The 18,372-nt window shown below is 40.5% G+C and overlaps 1 protein-coding gene across 1 annotated transcript; it reads right to left on the reverse strand.

The window, feature by feature from the left end:
• Positions 1-16,044: 16,044 nt before the first annotated feature.
• Positions 16,045-17,055, reverse strand: LOC121021286 (olfactory receptor 7A17-like). The gene has a single exon (XM_040461554.1). The coding sequence runs from the start codon at positions 17,026-17,028 to the stop codon at positions 16,045-16,047; it is 984 nt and encodes a 327-aa protein (XP_040317488.1). The 5' UTR covers positions 17,029-17,055.
• Between the last annotated feature and the right edge of the window lie 1,317 nt (positions 17,056-18,372).

Genomic DNA, 18,372 nt, shown 5'->3' on the forward strand with positions numbered 1-18,372 from the left:
GTGGTGGTGGTGGTGACTAGAAACCAGGGAAAAAAGATTACTGTTAGCACAACCAGACACTAGTGACAGGGCAAAAAGGCTATAAGTACAATGACATGTGGGAAAACAATCAGACATAAAAGAAAGCAATGGGGTGTTTTCTTTACAGGGAGTTCAGAAAGATCTACGCACAAGGTGACATTTGAAGAGAGACCTCATTGAGAGAGACCATGTGGTTACCAGGCTTTTCCCACCTCCAGCTACAGTATTTAGGAAAGAAAGGGTATTAGTGAGGCTCTCGACATCAAGTTATCATTACCCTAAAGAAGATAGAAAAATATCCAAATTCCAATTGGTAAGATTCCTATGAACGTGTAAATGTGGCATTCTATTTTAATATGACCATTCTGTCTTGAATTTAGAGAAGTATAAAAAAGCTCAAAAGGAGACAGAGGAAAGGAAGAGGGGGAAGAGAGATCTCATAAGCCCAGGTGGTCCCTGAGAGATCGTGATGACGAGAAATCTTCCTTGGTTCTCGCTGCTTTGTAACCCTATCAATAGCCACTTGATGTCCAAGATAACTAATGAAGCAGCAAAAACCAATTTCTCTCAAAGAGAAATGAGTGATATACTGATGGTGTCAAGATACCTTTACGAATGAACATCCACTTGAAATTTGAGTAAAAGGAATAAATCCCCAATGGACAATAGGAAATATACAACATACGAATTAGTGGGGATTTATCAAGGTGAAATGGTGACAAACTTTCCTAAGTGATATTACATGCACAATTTTGGAATCGGTAAATGAGCTTTGAATCTTGGATCTACCACGTTGGATTCAAACGTTAGCTGTTTGAATTTGGGAAGACAACTAGTTCATTCTAAAATGTTGATATTCTCACTGAAATAGTGGGAGTACTGGTATCTGTCCATCCTCTTAACGTGGTTGACAGATTGAGTGACTATAAATAAAAAGTTCAGCATAGATCCTTCCTGTTAGCATATGAATGGTTATTCTCTTTGTTCAGTTGTGTGTGTGTGCATGCGTGTGTGTGTGTGTGTATGTGTGTGCATCCACGTGGATTTGCATGTTTGCATGTGCACACATGTTTGATCATAATTCAAAGGCATGTCTATTGTGGACACTAAAAAAAATTGGAATCCACTGCTATAATGGGAAAAATAGTTTTAGTAGAAGGCCATTGTCTGCTCATGTGGGAAAAAAGCAGTGTGAATGGAGAGTCCATTATAGGAGCCAGGTTGTCGAGAGAAAACGTAGTGAGTGTGGGTGCTGATGTTAAGTCAGACTCCAGGGAGCCCGGGCTGATGACTCCACTTGCCTAGTCATGGAATCCACCTCAGGCCCCTGACCTGATTGTTATTAATGTACCTATTCCCTGTCGATTTGACCACGCTTGTTTTTATGTGTCCCAACAGTGGATGTGGCTGGCCCTTTCCTCACTTTCCTTGGTGGTATTCTTTCCTTTGTTATCTCGGGATAACAACAATAAAACAACAATAAAAACACTCAGATCCCGGTACAGAAAAGCAACATACTTGCCAAAAAATTTGCATATAGGAAGTAAGTAGCTAACAAAGTCTAAAATCTATTCAGCCTCCTTGGTAATAAAATAATGGCTAAAATGTTCCTTGGCATAGCCCTTCATGCGTAGTAAGTCTATATATTTTTTTCTGTTGAATATCAATGGGAGAGTTGATACTGTGATTATATGTCTCACAACCTGCTGTCACAAGGGAGTATTTACCTTCAGGAGCGCATATCCTTCTGACAAATTCAGGACAAGCCAAATGCACCCCAAATGAAAAAAATTGTAAAATGCTCCCACTCCATGCTCGTATCTCCAAGCCTATACTCTGTTTTGCTACCTCCGTAGCTACAAAACTCCTTGGATATGTTTTCATTTCACTGGAACCACTTTATACCCCTCCCCCCATTCCTTCCTCAGTCTCATCCAACTGGACTTCCACTCTCACCACTCATTGTCAACAATGATCCTTGTATTGCTGAGTCCAATGAACACTTAGTTTAAAAAATCTTTTAAGTATAAAAAACAAAAGGTAAAAATACAACAAAAATTAAAAAAGGGGGCTCCTGGGTGGCTCAGTTGGTTGAGTGCCCAACTCTTGGTTTCAGCTCAGATCATCAACTCACGGTTTGTGAGTCAAGTCCTGTGTTGGCTCCACACTGACAAGTGTGGAGCCTGGTGGGAATTTTCTCTCTCTGTCTGCCCCTCCCTGGCTCACTCTCTCTGTCTTTATCTCAAAATACATAAATAAACTTAAAAAATTTTAAAAATAAATTAAGTAAATTATTTTCAAATTTCATAGTCAACCTAGTAAAGAAAAATCTCTCGGCCCTGGGACATGCTGGTTAGGCTCTCAGGTGACCTCAGGGAGAGGTCTCAGGTTCCATTCTCTCTGACGCTTTCCTGAAATACCTGCTGAGCTCTTGGACTCAAGAGTCTATAAGAAGAGCATCTGTGATTGGAGGTCTGGAATTTTCCCTGGATGGTCGATGATGGAACCCAAGGCTCTGTTCCCAGACAGGACAGCAGGAAGGAGCGAAGCATGGGTCCCCCAGCCAGACTTAGGAATCTGAGAGCAACAACCATGTCCTGTCCTGCACAAGGAGCACCATGGTTAGGACGGCAGAGGAGATATTTACAGCTCCCTGTGTCTGCTCATTAGGCGCTGTTTCCATTGTTAGTCCCACGCTGGAGCACCTTGTTTCCCTCTGGGCCACTGGTCTGGACAGAAAAGAATTTTTTTTCCTACTAATTCTCTGCTCCCAGGAGACCAGATTAGAAGTCAGGTGAATCTGGCTTTTGTTATGTCTTCTCCATGCTCTTGCCGGCCTTCCAGAGGTCTAACCTCCTTACACCTTACCCCAATTTTGAGTTAACGTTTTTCTCCAAATCTAAGACTGAGGGACCTGCCTAACCAGGTCTCATGGACCTCCAAAGTATTGTCTTATGGCAGAGATGACTTCCCGGTTTCTCTAGAAAATTGCTATTCTCCTCTCAATAAGAGAGAGAGAGGTATGTTAATGTGCAATAAGCAAATGGGTACCGTGCTCTTGTGTTCATGATGTTTTTGACTAACCAATGAAGTGATTCATGCTGGTGACACAAATTGAGAGCTGCCATTGGTGCTCCATGTAAAAAGTTTGTTAATTATATGATATATTTAGATCTTTTTATGCACCATGCCCTGAGCTCAGGAACCTATGGGGATTCCTTATTTCATTTTTACAAAATCCACTCTTCTTAAAAAAAATAGATTTTTTTAGTTCACATATAGTGTAATACTGGTTTCAGGAATAGAATTTGGTGATTCTTCACTTACATACAATACCCACTGCTCATCTCAAAGCGTCCTCCTTCATCCCTGTCACCCATCTTGCCCATCCCCCACTTTCTTCCCTCCTTCATCCCTCATTTGTTCTCTACAGTTAAGATTCTCTTCTGGTTTGTTTCCCTCTCGTCTCTCCACAACCCAAATGTGGATGGAGCTAGAATGCATTATGCTGAGCAAAATAAGCCAATCAGAGAAAGACAAATACTGTATCATTTCACTCAAGTGGGATTAAAGAAAAGTCCACTCTTATTAAAGTAAAGTTGTAAAAGTGGGGCTCAGAAGTGTGGAATGACCTGCCCAGAGTTACGAACTAGGGCAGAAGGATCTTTGACTGGAAATCCACCAAGATATTTCCAGTTCTCAAGCGCTAGGTCAGTGGCTCTCAACCAAGGGCGATTTTGCTTTCAGACAACACTTGACAAGATAAGGGAGAAATGTTTGGTTGTCATAACTAGGGAGGTCCCACTGGCGCCTAGTGGGTTCAGGCCAGGAATGCTGCCCCATGTCATACAGTGCACAGGACGGCCCCCACCACAGAGAATTATCTAGCACAGTGTCAACAGTGGAGAAGTTGAGAAATACCACTCTAGACCAGAACTTCTCCAACATTAATGTATTTATGAATCACTTGGGGATCCTGTTCAAATCTGGACTCTGATTTGGCAGGACATGGGTGGGGCTCAGAGATCCTGTAATTGTAACCATTTCTCAGTAGGTACTGATGCCACCCATCTGGTCTGTGGACCCATCTTTGAGTAGTAAGGCTGTGGTTCAGTGTTTGGGTCAGGGGTAGGTATTTTTAGACCTTTCCTACCAAGAACTGGAGCTCTACCTCCAGGTCTGAGGTTAGGTGGTCCAATGATGGACTCAGTAGACGAGCTTGTGCATGCTCAAGTTTATACGTGTCTCTTGAGTATTTCCCTCATGAGCTGTGCTGCCTTTGGGGAGGGATGACGCCAGATAGAAGAGATGCACAGGGCAAGGTATGGGGAGAGGGTGTGGAGCTTCCATTCCTTCTCCAGGCATGCCACTCTACCTGTCTCCATGTGTTCACCAACCTGAAAACTCTCTGAACCCTCCTTTTGGGCTTTATGGAAGCTTCATGATGTAGATACAACTGATTATATCATTGGCTATTGCTGCTTAGATTCAATCTCCAGAGACTCTCCCATCCCTACAGGTCAGGGGGTGGCATGTGAAGTTCATATTCTAATCATATGATTAGTCCTCCTGGCAAGCAGCCCCTCTCCTCAGATGTTTTCCCAAAGTCACTCCATTATCCTGACAGAAGACATTTTTCTTTTAAAGTTTATTTATTTATTTTGATGGAGAGAGAGAGAGAGAGAGAGAGAGAGAGGGAAAACATCCTCATGTTAGAGGGGCAGGGGCAGAAAGGGAGAGAGCAAGGGAGAATCCCAAGCAAGCTCCACACTGTCAGAGCAGAACCCAATGTGAGGTTCCAACTCTTGAATGGTGAGATCTTGACCTGAGTCAAAATTATGAGTTGATGCTTCACTGACTGAGCCACCCAGGTGCCCCTCTGATGGAAGACGACTTTACAACTCTCATCACTTACGATATTGGAAGAATTTTAGGAGCTATGGATCAGAAATGGGGATGTAGACCCAGATATATATATATATATATATATATATATATATATATATATATATATATGTTTTTTTTTAATTTAAATCTGAGTTAGTTGACATATAGTATAAAAATGATCAGAAATAGAATTTAATGATTCATTACTTATATAGAACCCCAGGGCTCATCCCGGCATTGCCCTCCTTAATGCTCACCACCCATTGAGCCCATTGCATCACCCACCACCCCACAAGCAACCCTGTTTGTTCTCTGTATTTAAGACTGTCTTTAGTTTTGTCTTGCTCTCTGTTTTTATCTCATTTTTGCTTCCTTTCCCCTATGTTCACTCATTCCACATGAGTGAAGTTATATGATATTTGTCTTTCTCTGACTGACTTATTTTGCTTAGGATAATACCCTCTAGTTCCATCCACGTTGTTGTAACTGGCAATATTTCGTCCTTTTTGATTGACGAGTAATATAACATTGTATATATACACCACATATTTTTTTATCCACTCATCAGTCAGTGGGCATTTGGGCTTTTTCCATACTTTGGCTATTGTCAATAGTGCTGCTATAAACATTGGGGAGCATGTGCCCCTGGCACTTTTGAACCCTTTGGATAAATGCCTAGTTGTGCAATTGCTGGGTCATAGGGTAGTTCTATTTTTAATTTTTTGAGGAATCTCCATCTTGTTTTCCAGAGGGGTTGCACCAGTTTGCATTCCCACCAGCAGTGCAAAAGTATTCCTCTTTCTCCACATCGTGGCCAACAACTGTTGTTGCCTGAGTTGTTCATGTTAGCCATTCTGACAGGTGTAAGGTGGTATCTCACTGTGGTTTTGATTTGTATTTCCCTGATGATGAGTGATGTTGAGCATTTTTTCATGTGTCTGTTAGCCATCTGGATGTCTTCTTTGGAGGAGCGTCTATTCATGTCTTTTGCCCATCTCTTCACTGGATTATTTGTTTTTTGGGTGTTGAGTTTGAGAAGTTCTTTATAGATTTTGGATACTAGCCCTTTATCTCATACATCATTTGCAAATATCTTCTCCCATTCCATCAGTTGCCTTTTAGTTTTGTTAATTGTTTCCTTCACTGTGCAGAAGTTTTTTTTTTATCTTGATTGGATCCCAATAGTTCATTTTTTCTTTTGTTTCCCTTGCCTCCAGAGACATGTCAAGTAAGAAGTCGCTGCGGCTGAGGTCAAAGAGGTTGTTGCTTGTTTTCTCCTCTATGACTTTGATGGCTTCCTGTCTTGTGTTTAGGTCTTTCATCCATTTTGAATTTATTAATGTGTATGGCGTAAGAAAGTGATCCAGGTTCATTCTTCTGCATGTCACTGTAGAGTTTTCCCAACCCCATTTGCTGAAGAGTCTCTCTTTTTTCCAATGGATATTCTTTCTTGCTTTGTCAAAGATTAGTTGGCCATACATTTGTGGGGCCATTTCTGGGTTCTCTGTTCTGTTCCATTGATCTATGTGTCTGTGTTTGTGCCAGAACCATACTGTCTTGATGATTATAGCTTTGTAATACAGCTTGAAGTCCGAAATTGTGATGCCTCCAGCTTTGATTTCCTTTTTCAGGATTGCTTTGGCTATTTGGGGTCTTTTTTGGTTCCATACAAATTTTAGAATGGTTTGTTCTAGGGACACCTGGGTGGCTTAGTTGGTTAAGCATCTGACCTTGACTCAGGTCATGATCTTGCAGTTCATGGGTTTGACCCCCACATTAGGCTCTGTGCTGACAGCTCAGAGCCTGGAGCCTGCTTCAGATTCTATATCTCTCTCTCTCTCTCTCTCTCTCTCTCACACACACACACACACACACACACACACACACACACACACATACACACACACACACACACACACACACACACACACACACTGTCTCTCTTTCAAAAATAAATAAACATTAAAAAGGGATGGTTTGTTCTAACTCTGTGAAGAATGCTGGTGCTATTTTGATTTGGATTGCATTGAATTTATAGATTGCTTTGGGTAGAATTGATATTTTAACAATATTTGTTCTTCCAATTCAGAGGCATGCAATTTTTTCAGGTTTTTTTTGTGCCTTATTCAATTTCTTTCATAAGCTTGCTATAGTTTTCAGTGTATAGATTTTTTATTTCTTTGGTTAGGTTTATTCCTAGGTATTTTATGGTTTTTGGTGAAATTGTAAATGGGATCAATTCTTGATTTCTCTTTCTTCAGCTTTATTTTTGGTGTATAGAAATGCAACTGATTTCTGTACGTTGATTTTATGTCCTGCGACTTTGCTGAATTCATGTATCAGTTCTAGCAGTATTTGGGTTTTCCACATGGAGTATCATGTCATATGGGAAGAGTGAAAGTTTGACTTCCTCCATGCCCATCTGGATGCCTTTTATTTCTTTGTGTTGTCTGATTGCTGAGGCTAGGACTTCCAACATTGTTTTGAATAACAATGATGAGAGTGGACATCTCTGTCATGTTCCTGATTTAGGGGGAAAGCTCTAAGTTTTTCCCCATTGAGGATGTTATTAGCAGGGGGTCTTTCCTGTATGGCCTTTATGGTATTGAGGCATGATCCTTCTATCCCTACTTTCTTGAGGGTTTTTAACAAGAAAAATGCTGTAGTTTGTCAAATCTTTTTTTCTGCATCTATTGATAGGATTATGTTTTTTATCCTTTCTTTTATTAATGTGATGTAACACATTGATTGATTTGTGGACATTGAAGCAGCCCCGCATCCCAGGAATAAATCCCACTTGATCGTGGTGAATAATTCTTTTAATGCATAGTTGGATCCGGTTTGGTAGTATCTTGTTGAGAATTTTTCCATTGATGTTCATCATGGAAATTGGTCTCTAGTTCTCCTTTTTGGTGGGGTCTTCGTCTGGTTTTGGAATCAAGGTAATGCTGGCTTCATAGAAAGAGTTTGGAAGTTTTCCTTCCATTTCTATTTCTTGGAGCAACTTCAAAGGAATAGGTGGTAACTCTTTAAATGTTTGATAGAATTCCCCTGGATAGCCATCTGGCCATGGACTCTTGTTTGTTAGTATATTTGTGATTACTGATTCAGTTTCTCTACTGGTTATGGGTGTGTTCAAATTTTCTATTTTTTCCTGTTTCAGATTTGGTAGTTTATGTATTTCTAAGAATCTATCCATTTCTTCCAGATTTCCCAATTTGTTGGCATATAATTTCTCCTAATAGTCTCTTATTATTGTTTGTATTTCAGCAGTATTGGTTGTGATCTCTCCTCTTTAATTCATGATTTTATTTACTTGGGTCCTTCCCTTTTTCTTTTTGATCAATCTGGTTAGGGGTTTATCCATGTTGTTAATTCTTTCAAAGAACCAGCTCCTAGTTTCATTAATCTGTTCTACTGGTATTTTGCTTTCTGTGTCATTGATTTCCTCTCTAATCTTTATTATTTCCCTTCTTCTTCTGGTTTTGGGCTTTATTTGCTGTTTTTTTTTTTCTTCCCAGCTCTTTTAGGTATAAGGTTCGGTTGTGTATTTGAGACCTTTCTTCCTTCTTTAGGAAGGCCTGGATTGCTATATACTTCTCTCTTATGACTGCCTTTGCTTCATCCCAGAGATTTTGGTCTGTGGTGTTTTCATTTTCATTGACTTTCATGTACTTTTTAATTTCCTCTTTAATTTCTTGGTTAATCCATTCATTCTTTAGTAGGATGTTCTTTCATCTCCAAGTATTCACGGTCTTTCCAAATTTTTTTCTTGTGGTTGATTTCGAGTTTCATAGCATTGTGGCATGAAAGTATGCGATGTATGATCTGGATCTTTTTGTACTTGTTGAGGGCTGATTTGTGTCCTAGTATGTGACCTATTCAGGAGAATAGGTGTGTACTTGAGAAAAATGTGTATTCTGCTGCTCTAGAATGAAATGTTCTGAATAGATCTGTTAAGTCCATCAGGTCCAGTGTGTCATTCAAAGCTATTGTTTCCTTGTTGATTTTCTGCTTACATGACCTGTCCATTGTTGTTATTGGGGTGTTGAAGTCCCCTACTATTATGGTATTCTTATCAATGAGTTTCTGTATGTTTGTGATTAATTGGTTTATACATTTGGGTGCCACGATGGGGGCATAATTATCTACAATTGTTAGATCTTCTAGGTGGACAGACCCCTTAATTATGGTATAATGCCTTTTTTTCAACTCTTGTTACAGTCTTTATTTTAAAATCTAGTTTGTCTCATGGAAGTATTGCTGCTTCAGCTTTCTTTTGACAGTCATTGGCATCATAGATTGTTCTCCATCCCCTTACTTTCAATCTGCAGGTGTCTTTAGGTCTAAAATGGGTCATTTGTGAGCATCATAAAGAGCGATCTTGCTTTCTTATCCATTCTGATACCCTATGTCTTTTGAATGGAGCATTTAGTCCATTGACATTTAGAGTGAGTACTGAAAGATATGAATTTAGTACCATGTGTTGCCTGTAGAGTGGGTGTTTCTGGTGATGTTCTCTGGTCCTTTCTAGTCTGTGTTGTTTTTGGTCTTTTTTTGTTTTGTTTTGTCTTTCTCCAGTCAAGGAGTCCCCCTTAAAATTTCTTTCAGGGCTGATTTAGTGGTCATAAACTCCTTTGGTTTCTGTTTTTCTGGGAAACTCTTCATCTCTCCTATTTTCAATGACAGCCTTGCTGGATAAAGAATTCTTGGCTGCATAGTTTTCCCATTCAGCACATCAAATATATCCTGCCATTCCTTTATGGACTGCCAAATTTCTGTGCATAGGCCTGATGTGAACCTGATCGGTCTTCCCTTATAGGTTAAGGACTTTTTCCCCTTGCTGCTTTCATAATCTTTTCTGTGTATTTTGCAAATTAGACTATGATATGCCTTGTTGATGGTCGGTTTTTGTTGAATCTAATGGGAATTCTCTAAGCCTCTTGGATTTTGATGTCTGTGTCTTTCCCCAGGTTGGGTAAGTTTTCCATTATAATTTGGTCACATAAACCTTCTATCATTTTTCTCTCTCTTCATCTTTTGGGATTCCTGTGATTTGGATGTTATTCTCTTATAATAAGTCACTGAGTCTTGTATTGTGATCTTTTGCCTTTGTTTCCCTCTTTTTTTCTGCTTCATTATTCTCCATAATTTTATCTTCTAAATAGCTGATTCCCTCTTCTGCTTCATCCATCCTTGCCATCGTGGCATCCTTTTGAGATTACTTCTCATTATAGCTTTTAAAATTTTAGCCTGTCTAGATTTTGTTTCTTTTATCTCCACAGAAAAGGATTCTCTGGTGTCTTCTATGCTTTTTTCAACACCAACTAGTATTCTTATTGTGGTTCTAGATTGTAGTTCAGACATCTTTCTTATATCTGTATTGATTAAGTCCCTGGCTATCATTTCTTCCTGTTTTTTGTTTTGGGATGAATTCCTTCATTTTTTCATTTTGGAGGTAGAAAAAAATTAAAAGATTAAAATGAAAAAATTAAAAACAAAACAAAAAATCAAATAAAGAAAGTTAGATCCTAGAGTGTTTTGGTTTGCTTATTGAAATAAGCTTGATAGAATAGAGATAAGTGGGAAAGGAAGTGGAAAAAAAGGTAAGAAAAATGAAAAAATTAAAAACATTTATGTAATAGAATAGAATAAAGAAAAGGAAATAGAATAAAAAATTTAAAAAATAAAAAATAAAGTAAAAAATAATTTCCTTTCTTTATCCAAGTTATAGTTAGAAAAGAAAGAATAAAGAAACAATTTAAACAAAAAGAGAAACAAAGAAAATGAACAAATAAATGAACCAGCAAACAGAATGAAACCCAAATGGGGTTTCACCTAGTTTCCCCTAGAACTGAAACTAGGAAGTACTCTATAGTCTGTACACTAAGCAGGTGGAGTGACTGGGGGATGGGCTTGGAGGGTGCAGTTGGCAGAGCTTTTTGTAATGGCTTTTTTCTCCATTAGGTTGTGATGCTTGGCTTATTGTGGTGGATCCAGGTGTGAGAGATGGAAATTGTTTCCACCCGCTTCCCTAGTTTCTGTGGCAGGAACTTCGTGCTCTCATCCACCTGCAATCAAGAACCTCTCCTTTCTCATGCCTCTGCCCACTCCTCCTCTCTACCCTGTCCCCGTCCAAGCTGCCTGCCTGTCAGGCAGCACCTCCCTCCAGAGTTTTGTCTCAGATGGGGTTGTGTTTCAAAACTTCACACTTTAGAGACCCTTGTGTCTTTGACCCACTCTGACTCTCTGGGGGAGGATCTCACTGAACAATGACTGGGTGCTGGTTTGTCTCACAAAATGTTCATGTGACTGTGCAGTGATAGAGTTTCAGAGATTTTGGCAAATGACAACATACAGCCAGTGTCAGATGTCACTGCACTCTGGCGTCTTTGTCCCAGTACCAGCAAATGTGGCTGCTCTCCAGGTTCTGCTGGGACCTTTGCCTATGGGGAGGCCGTATGGCCTCTACCAAATGCACTCCAAGCAGGGGGATGACTTCTTCCTGTGTGTGACACCCCTCAGGCCCACTCCTGATCCTGGGGATTCATCTTGCTTCCTCACCAGAGCACCCTCAGACACTGAGCTCCAAAACTTCAGACTCTGCACTCCACTGTATACAGAATCCTGATGGTACCAAAACCCTCTCTTTTCTTTGTGTCAATAGTTCGATTGTCCATTCCCCTGAAAGTGTTTTCACTCTTTCTCTCTCTTTCTTTCCAGCTGCTTTTCTTGCACCATCCTGATATGCTGTTCTCTTCCCCTTTCCCTTTTTCTCTCTGTCTTCTCCCTGTAAATGGCTCCCTACCCTCTGCAGCTTTTTTTTCTTCCCCGGTTCACCTCTCTGCCCCACGCACCTGCTGAGTTCTGTGGCTCAAGTCATGCAGACTGTTGTGTTAATCATCGGATCCATTTCCTAGGTGTTCAAAATGGTTTCGTGCTGATTTAGCTGTGTTTCAGGGATGAGACAAGTTTCAGGGTCTCCATGCTGCTCTGCCACCTTAACTCCTCTCCCCAAATATATATTTTTATTACAAATCCTAAGACCACAGTTATAAATGTAATACTGGATGAGTCCTTAATTGGATTTCTCTCATGATACTTCCAGTTCTTAAACCACAGCACCATGGTTTTCAATGAGGCATGATTTTGCCTCTGTGGATATTTGGCCGTGTCTTAAGGGATGCTGTCAAACCTCTATAACCCAAAGGACAGCACCCAGCACAAATATTTACCCAGCTCCAAATGTCAACAGTGAGTAGGTGAAAAATACAGCTCTATCTTCATTGTGTGTACAAACCACCAAAGTTTGTAGTTAAAATGCCCTGACCTGATTCATCAGGTCTCTGGGATTCCAGGGAGTTTGTCCTTCTACAAACAACCAGGTGGTGATGATATTGCATGTTCTGATCTATGGATCACAGGTAGAGAGCAAGTCCGTGCTCCTGTGTTAGAGTCACATGTAGGTAGTTTTAGGTCTTCTCCACCAAGAATCTTCTGTGTTTGTCATTTTGAAGGAAAAATTGTTTTCTTTTAATATTTATCTTTATTTTGAGAGAGAAGGAGAGAGAGAGAGACAGACAGAGAGAGAGAGAGAGAGATTCTAGGCTGTCATCATAGAGACAGCTGTTGGGCTTGATTTCACTAACCATGAGATCATGACCTGAGCCAAGGTCAAGAGTTGGACAGTTAACTGACTGAGCCATCCAGGTGCCCCTGAAAGAAATGTTTTTCACACAATTCTATAGGTGTTGATGAATTCTATGGTCAATGAGTGACATCAATTATTTTATATTTGAAAAAAAAACACTTTGTAGGCTTCCAAAGGTGTCCCAATCCAAAGAACTTTTGAAAATACTTGTTTACAGAGCAAGGGGAATGTGGCCAGTAGATGGCCTGTAATCACAGGTGTCCTCTAAATGTGGGAGGGGGAGGACAAAGATTTGGAATCAGAGAGACATTTTCAGACTCTACGCTGTTGGCTTTGACGTTGGAAGAAGGGCCATAAGACAAGAAATGCAGGTAGCCACTAAAAAGGGAAAAAAGAAATGGAGTGAATTCTCCTCTAGAGTGTCCAGAAGGATCACAGCCCTGCAGAGCTCTTGATATTAGCCCAATGAGACCCATTTCAGGCTTCTGACCTTCCACAAACTTCGGATAAATCTTTGCGTTAAGCCACGAGTGTGATCATTTGTTTCTGCAGCAACAGGAATTGATTACAGACATTTGTTTGGAAAAATATTGCTTGTAGGAACAGAGCTTGAGCACTTCAGCTCATTCAGTGAACTTTCCCTCGGGTCAAGGCATTTGGTATGGACATCCCACATTAAATGGAAAGAGAAAACTAGTTTTAGTTTGGAGATATATTGCCTCATTCGCTGGACAGTGATCTCCCACTGCATAAATGTAAACGTGGTTTTGACTCGGAGGCCTTTGAAAATTTGAGATTGAAAACATTTCCCTATTAAAATTAAGGCCTTTCACTCTAAACTTTTGTGTCAAAATTCTACATTCTTTCTATTTTATGTTGACTCGAATGTTTATTCTTTTTATTTTTATCCCCTCCAACTTTCAGGTTTTCTTTCAACATAACAGATGGGATTTCAATAACTCTCTTATGTCTACTCGTATGTGTGTGGATACATTTATTTGACAGAAACATGTATACAAATGCACACACACATATACCTACTCAGACTCCTAACCTTGAACATTTTCTTTGGACTCGACAAAGTGCTTCTACACGTTTCATTTATTCCTGACACCACCTGCCTGAAGTTAGGGTTCATTGCCCCACATTCCCTTCAGAAATAGGGAAATTGAGGCTCAGGGTGATGAAATGTTAACAATAACATGACAGAGCAGTTAAAACTTACTGTGCATCTTTTTGAATTATACCCAAAGGGAGTCATGTAGTATATAATCTTTTTTTTTAACATTTCACCTTTTATTAAGGCAAGTGTGTGCAAATAATTTCAGACAACCAGATCTCTTCATGAGCTTTCAGCTTAAAACGTTTTTACAAAAAAAAGGTGTTTTGTAAAAGTTTAAATTTTATCTGAATCCAAGTTAGTTAACATATAGGGTGATAATGATTTCAGGAGTGGAATTTAGTGATTCATCACTTATATATAACACCCAGCGCTCATCTGAACATGTGCCCTCTTTATGCCCATCATTCATTTAGTCTGCCCCCCCACCCACCTCCCCTCCAGCAACCCTCAGTTTGTTCTCTGTATTTAACAATCTTTTATGGTTTGCCTCCTTCTCTCTTTTTATCTTATTTTCCCTTCATTTCCCTTATGTTCATCTGTTTTGTTTCTTAAATTCTACATATGTGGAACCATAGGATATTTGTTTTCTTCTGAATGATTTTGCTCAGCATGGTACTTTCTGGTTCTGTCCACGTGTTGCATCTGGCAATATTCATTCCTTTTGATCGCTGAGTAATATTCAATTATATATACATATATATATACACATATATACACACATATATATATATATGTGTGTGTATATATATGTATATACATATATATACACACACATATATATATATACATATGTGTGTATATATATGTATATATATATATACACACACACACACATACAACACATCATCTTTATTCATTAAACAGTTGATGGACATTTGGGCTCTTTCCATAATTTGGCTATGGTTGATAGTGCTGCTATAAACATTGGGATGCATGTGCCTCTTTTAATTAGCATTTTTGTGTCCTCTGGATAAATACCTTGTAGTGCCATTGCTGGGTTGTAGGGTAGCTCCAGTAGTTTGCATTCTCACTAGCAGTGCAAAAGCATGCCCCTTTCCAGGAAATCTCTTTCAAGAAGGCTTTGGGAGACACCTGGGTGGCTCAATCAGTTGAGCGTCCAACTCTAGCTTAGGTCATGATCTGACAGTTTGTGAGTTCGAGCCCCACATCGGGCTCTGTGCTGACAGCTCAGAGCCTGGAGCCTGCTTCGGATTCTGTGTCTCCTTCTCTCTCTCCGCCCCTCCCCTGCTTACGCTGTCCCCCAAATAAATAGATATTAAAAAAAGAGAAGGTTTGGGATCACCATTGTCACCTCTCCTATATTGAAATGCAACTGGTCTCAATTCCATGAAACTTTCATCTCCTTCATAAATAGTATGTCGCTCTTCTGTTCCATCTCCTGGTCTCACCCCTCGCCCTGCAGAGACAGTTTGTATGCCTCCTGTAATTCAGCAAATTGTATACATTAAATATATGCAGCTTATCATATGCAATTGTACTCCAGTGAATCATAGTTTTAGGGGAGACATGGACATTTTCAGGAAGAAACAGGAGCACAAGGAAATAGGAAACATAAGTATGCAAATGATTTTGGCCCCAGTGATAGACCCCCTGACACACGGATGCCAGTCTCGCATCGTCAATAAGCAAATGTGTAGCAGGAAAACATTCGTTCGCATAGTAACAGATGCATGACTGCAATTTTGCTTCATCTCTGACTCTGTGGTCATATTATGTCAAATTATTTCTTGGAATTTGTGTTTCTATGCAGACTACACCTGGAGACATGTATCTGATTATCACTTTTGCTAGTGATTACGTGAACACTGAATAAGAAAACAGTATCCTAAGGAGGAGAATAAAGCCCAATGACTTGTTATAAAACACACCATAGGTTGAAGTCTACATTTTCAGGAAGAACAGATATCTAAAGGAATGATGGACACTGAAGTGGTGGGTTGTGCTTTCAGACTTTCGTCTCTTATGGAATTTTATAATTTGGGCCAAATGTGTTTTTTTTCCATCGTGTAGTACAACTCATGATTATTTTTTAGTAAAACAAAAGAAAAATTGCTCAGGATGATATATTTCATTTAAGAAGAGGGTATTCTTAACAAATCTATAGAATCTCACAGAATAAATGGGAATTTCCAATATCGTCCAAAATTGGGAATGAATTCAGAAGAGTAGGAAAACAACTAAGGGAAACACTATTAAACACCAGAGCGCAGAAGGGGTAATACAGTATGTTACCTAAAGTGTACAGAGAAGTTGATGTCGAAGAAAGAGATGTTCCAGGAAATCAATAGAAGTAGCAACTTCTACTTCCACAATCTGATCAAAGAATTGCCATTTCTGGCTCTCAAGCTTTGAGTTCTGCCATCAGGTGCAATTGCCCCAGGGCAATTGGTCCTTTCATAGTATCCTTTCCAAAGGATTTTTTCAGAGCCCTCTTTATGTCTCTGTTCCTCAGGCTGTAGACGAAGGGGTTCAGCATGGGCGTGACCACCGTGTACATCACCGAGGCCGTGGCACCCGAGTGTGAGCTCTGGGTAGCTGCGGAGCTAAGGTACACACCTAGGCTCGTACAGTAAAATAAGGAGACCGCAGAAAGGTGGGATGCACAGGTGGAAAATGCTTTATACTTGCCCTGAGTTGATGAGATGCCACATATGGAAGAAACTATCTTAGAATAAGAGTAAACGATCCCAGCAAGGGGGCCCCCACCCAGCAACCCAGCTCCAAAATACATCACCATGTCATTAAGAAAGGTGTCAGAACAGGCAAGTTGGACCACCTGTTTAATTTCACAGAAGAAGTGAGGGATTTCCAAGTCTGTACAGAAGGACAGTCGCAGCACCACTGAGGTTTGTAACAAGGAATGCAGGACACTCATGATCCAAGACACCAGAACCAGCAGCCCACAGAGCCAGGGGTTCATGATGACCGTGTAGTGCAGGGGGTGACAGATGGCCAAAAATCGGTCATAGGCCATCACGGTCAGGATGTAGTTGTCCAATCCCGCGAAGAGTAGGAAAAAATACATCTGGGTGATGCAGTCCTCATAGGTTATGACTTTGCTCTGGGTCTGGATGTTCCAGAGCATCTTTGGGATGGTGGTGGAGGTGAAGCAAATGTCTACAAAGGACAGGTTGGCCAGGAAGAAGTACATGGGCATGTGGAGGTGGGAGTCAGAGCTGATGGCCAGGATGATGAGCAGATTCCCAAACACAGTGATCAGGTACATGGAGAGGAAAAGCCCAAATATGAGGGGCTGGAATGCTGATTCCTCTGAAAATCCCAGAAGAAGAAATTCTGAAATGGCTGTAAGGTTCCTTGGCTCCATGGGTTGGAGATGACTACCAGGATACAGAGAAATAAATGACTAATTTTCACACAAGCTAGTAACCTAGCGTGAGAACTACCGTTTATACTTTAGAGTCAGGAAATACGTTTCTTTTAAAAAAATTTTAAATATATTTTATCCTCAAATTGGTTTCCATACAGCACCCAGCGCTCATCCCAACAGGCGCCCTCCTCAATGCCCATCACCCACTTTCCCCTCTCTCCCACCCCTATCAACCCTGAGTTTATTCTATGTATTTAAGAGTCTCTTATGGTTTGCCTCCCTCCCTTTCTGTTTCTAACTATCCCCCCCCCCCCGCCTTCCCCTATCCTATGGTCTTCTGTTAAGTTTCTCAAGATCCACATAGGAGTGAAAACAATATGGGTATATGGTCTCAACCCCATTAGGGCATCTCTAGCACCATTTCTTATTAAAAATTCCATTTCTACTCTCAATCGGCTCCTTGAGCGTAATGTATGGTCTTGTTTTATGGAGAATATTTTTTACCCCTTTAAAGAGTACATACTGATTACTGATCACGTTCAAGGCACTGTATACGCAATGAATATAGGGTGCTGAAAAACAAAATTCCTTATCATCCTAGAATGGGGAAAGAATGATAAGCAAATAAAAATAATCAAATAACACGTCAGATGGTGACAGGGGCTGTGAAGAAAAGGATGACATTTGAACAGGACCTCGAGGGAGATAGGAAGGAAGTTGAGGTGATCTCAGAAAGTGTGTGCCCAGCAGGGGCAAAGGTCTGTGCAAAGGGCCTGAGGAAGGGGCTTGTTTCAGAAAATCATGTGTCAAAAGAAAGCCAGGTGTCAAGGGGAAAGAGCCAGAAGGAGTGTGGTGAGAGGTGGTGGCAGTGTGTGTTGAGGAATGGAGAGGCCAGCCCACAACAGCTGACACTTAAAGACACAGCAAATCCCTCACTTATGAGTTTTTTGAAGGACTTTATTAATTTTGTTATAAAAGTGTCTTGTGAGTTGAAATGGACATCCCCGTTAATAACTTCTGTTGACTGAGTTCTGGCCCCTGTCAATAAGAATTACCTTGGAATATGCGAGCCCTGGCATCTCTGCTCTGAGGATTAACCTCAGTTCACAACACACGCACACACACACACACACACACACACACACCATGACCCACTATGGCCTCGTGGGCTACTGACTGTCATGCCTTTATCACACCCAGCTACACTAGTTAGGCCAGCAATAGATACACCTCAAGCTGGCCAGATCTTGTTATTGGTCCCCTACAGAATGCGGAAATGGGACCCAGAAATTCCTACAGGCAAATAAACTTGGGGCTCCCCATCAGTATGCTCATTTTCTA

This window comes from Herpailurus yagouaroundi, unplaced genomic scaffold (assembly GCF_014898765.1).
Source record: "Herpailurus yagouaroundi ecotype Mexico unplaced genomic scaffold, PumYag 283, whole genome shotgun sequence".
NCBI lineage: Eukaryota > Metazoa > Chordata > Mammalia > Carnivora > Felidae > Herpailurus > Herpailurus yagouaroundi.

Coding starts and splice junctions, on each gene's coding strand:
- LOC121021286 (XM_040461554.1), bottom strand. CDS start 17,028: ATGGAGCCAAGGAACCTTACAGCCATTTCAGAATTTCTTCTTCTGGGA.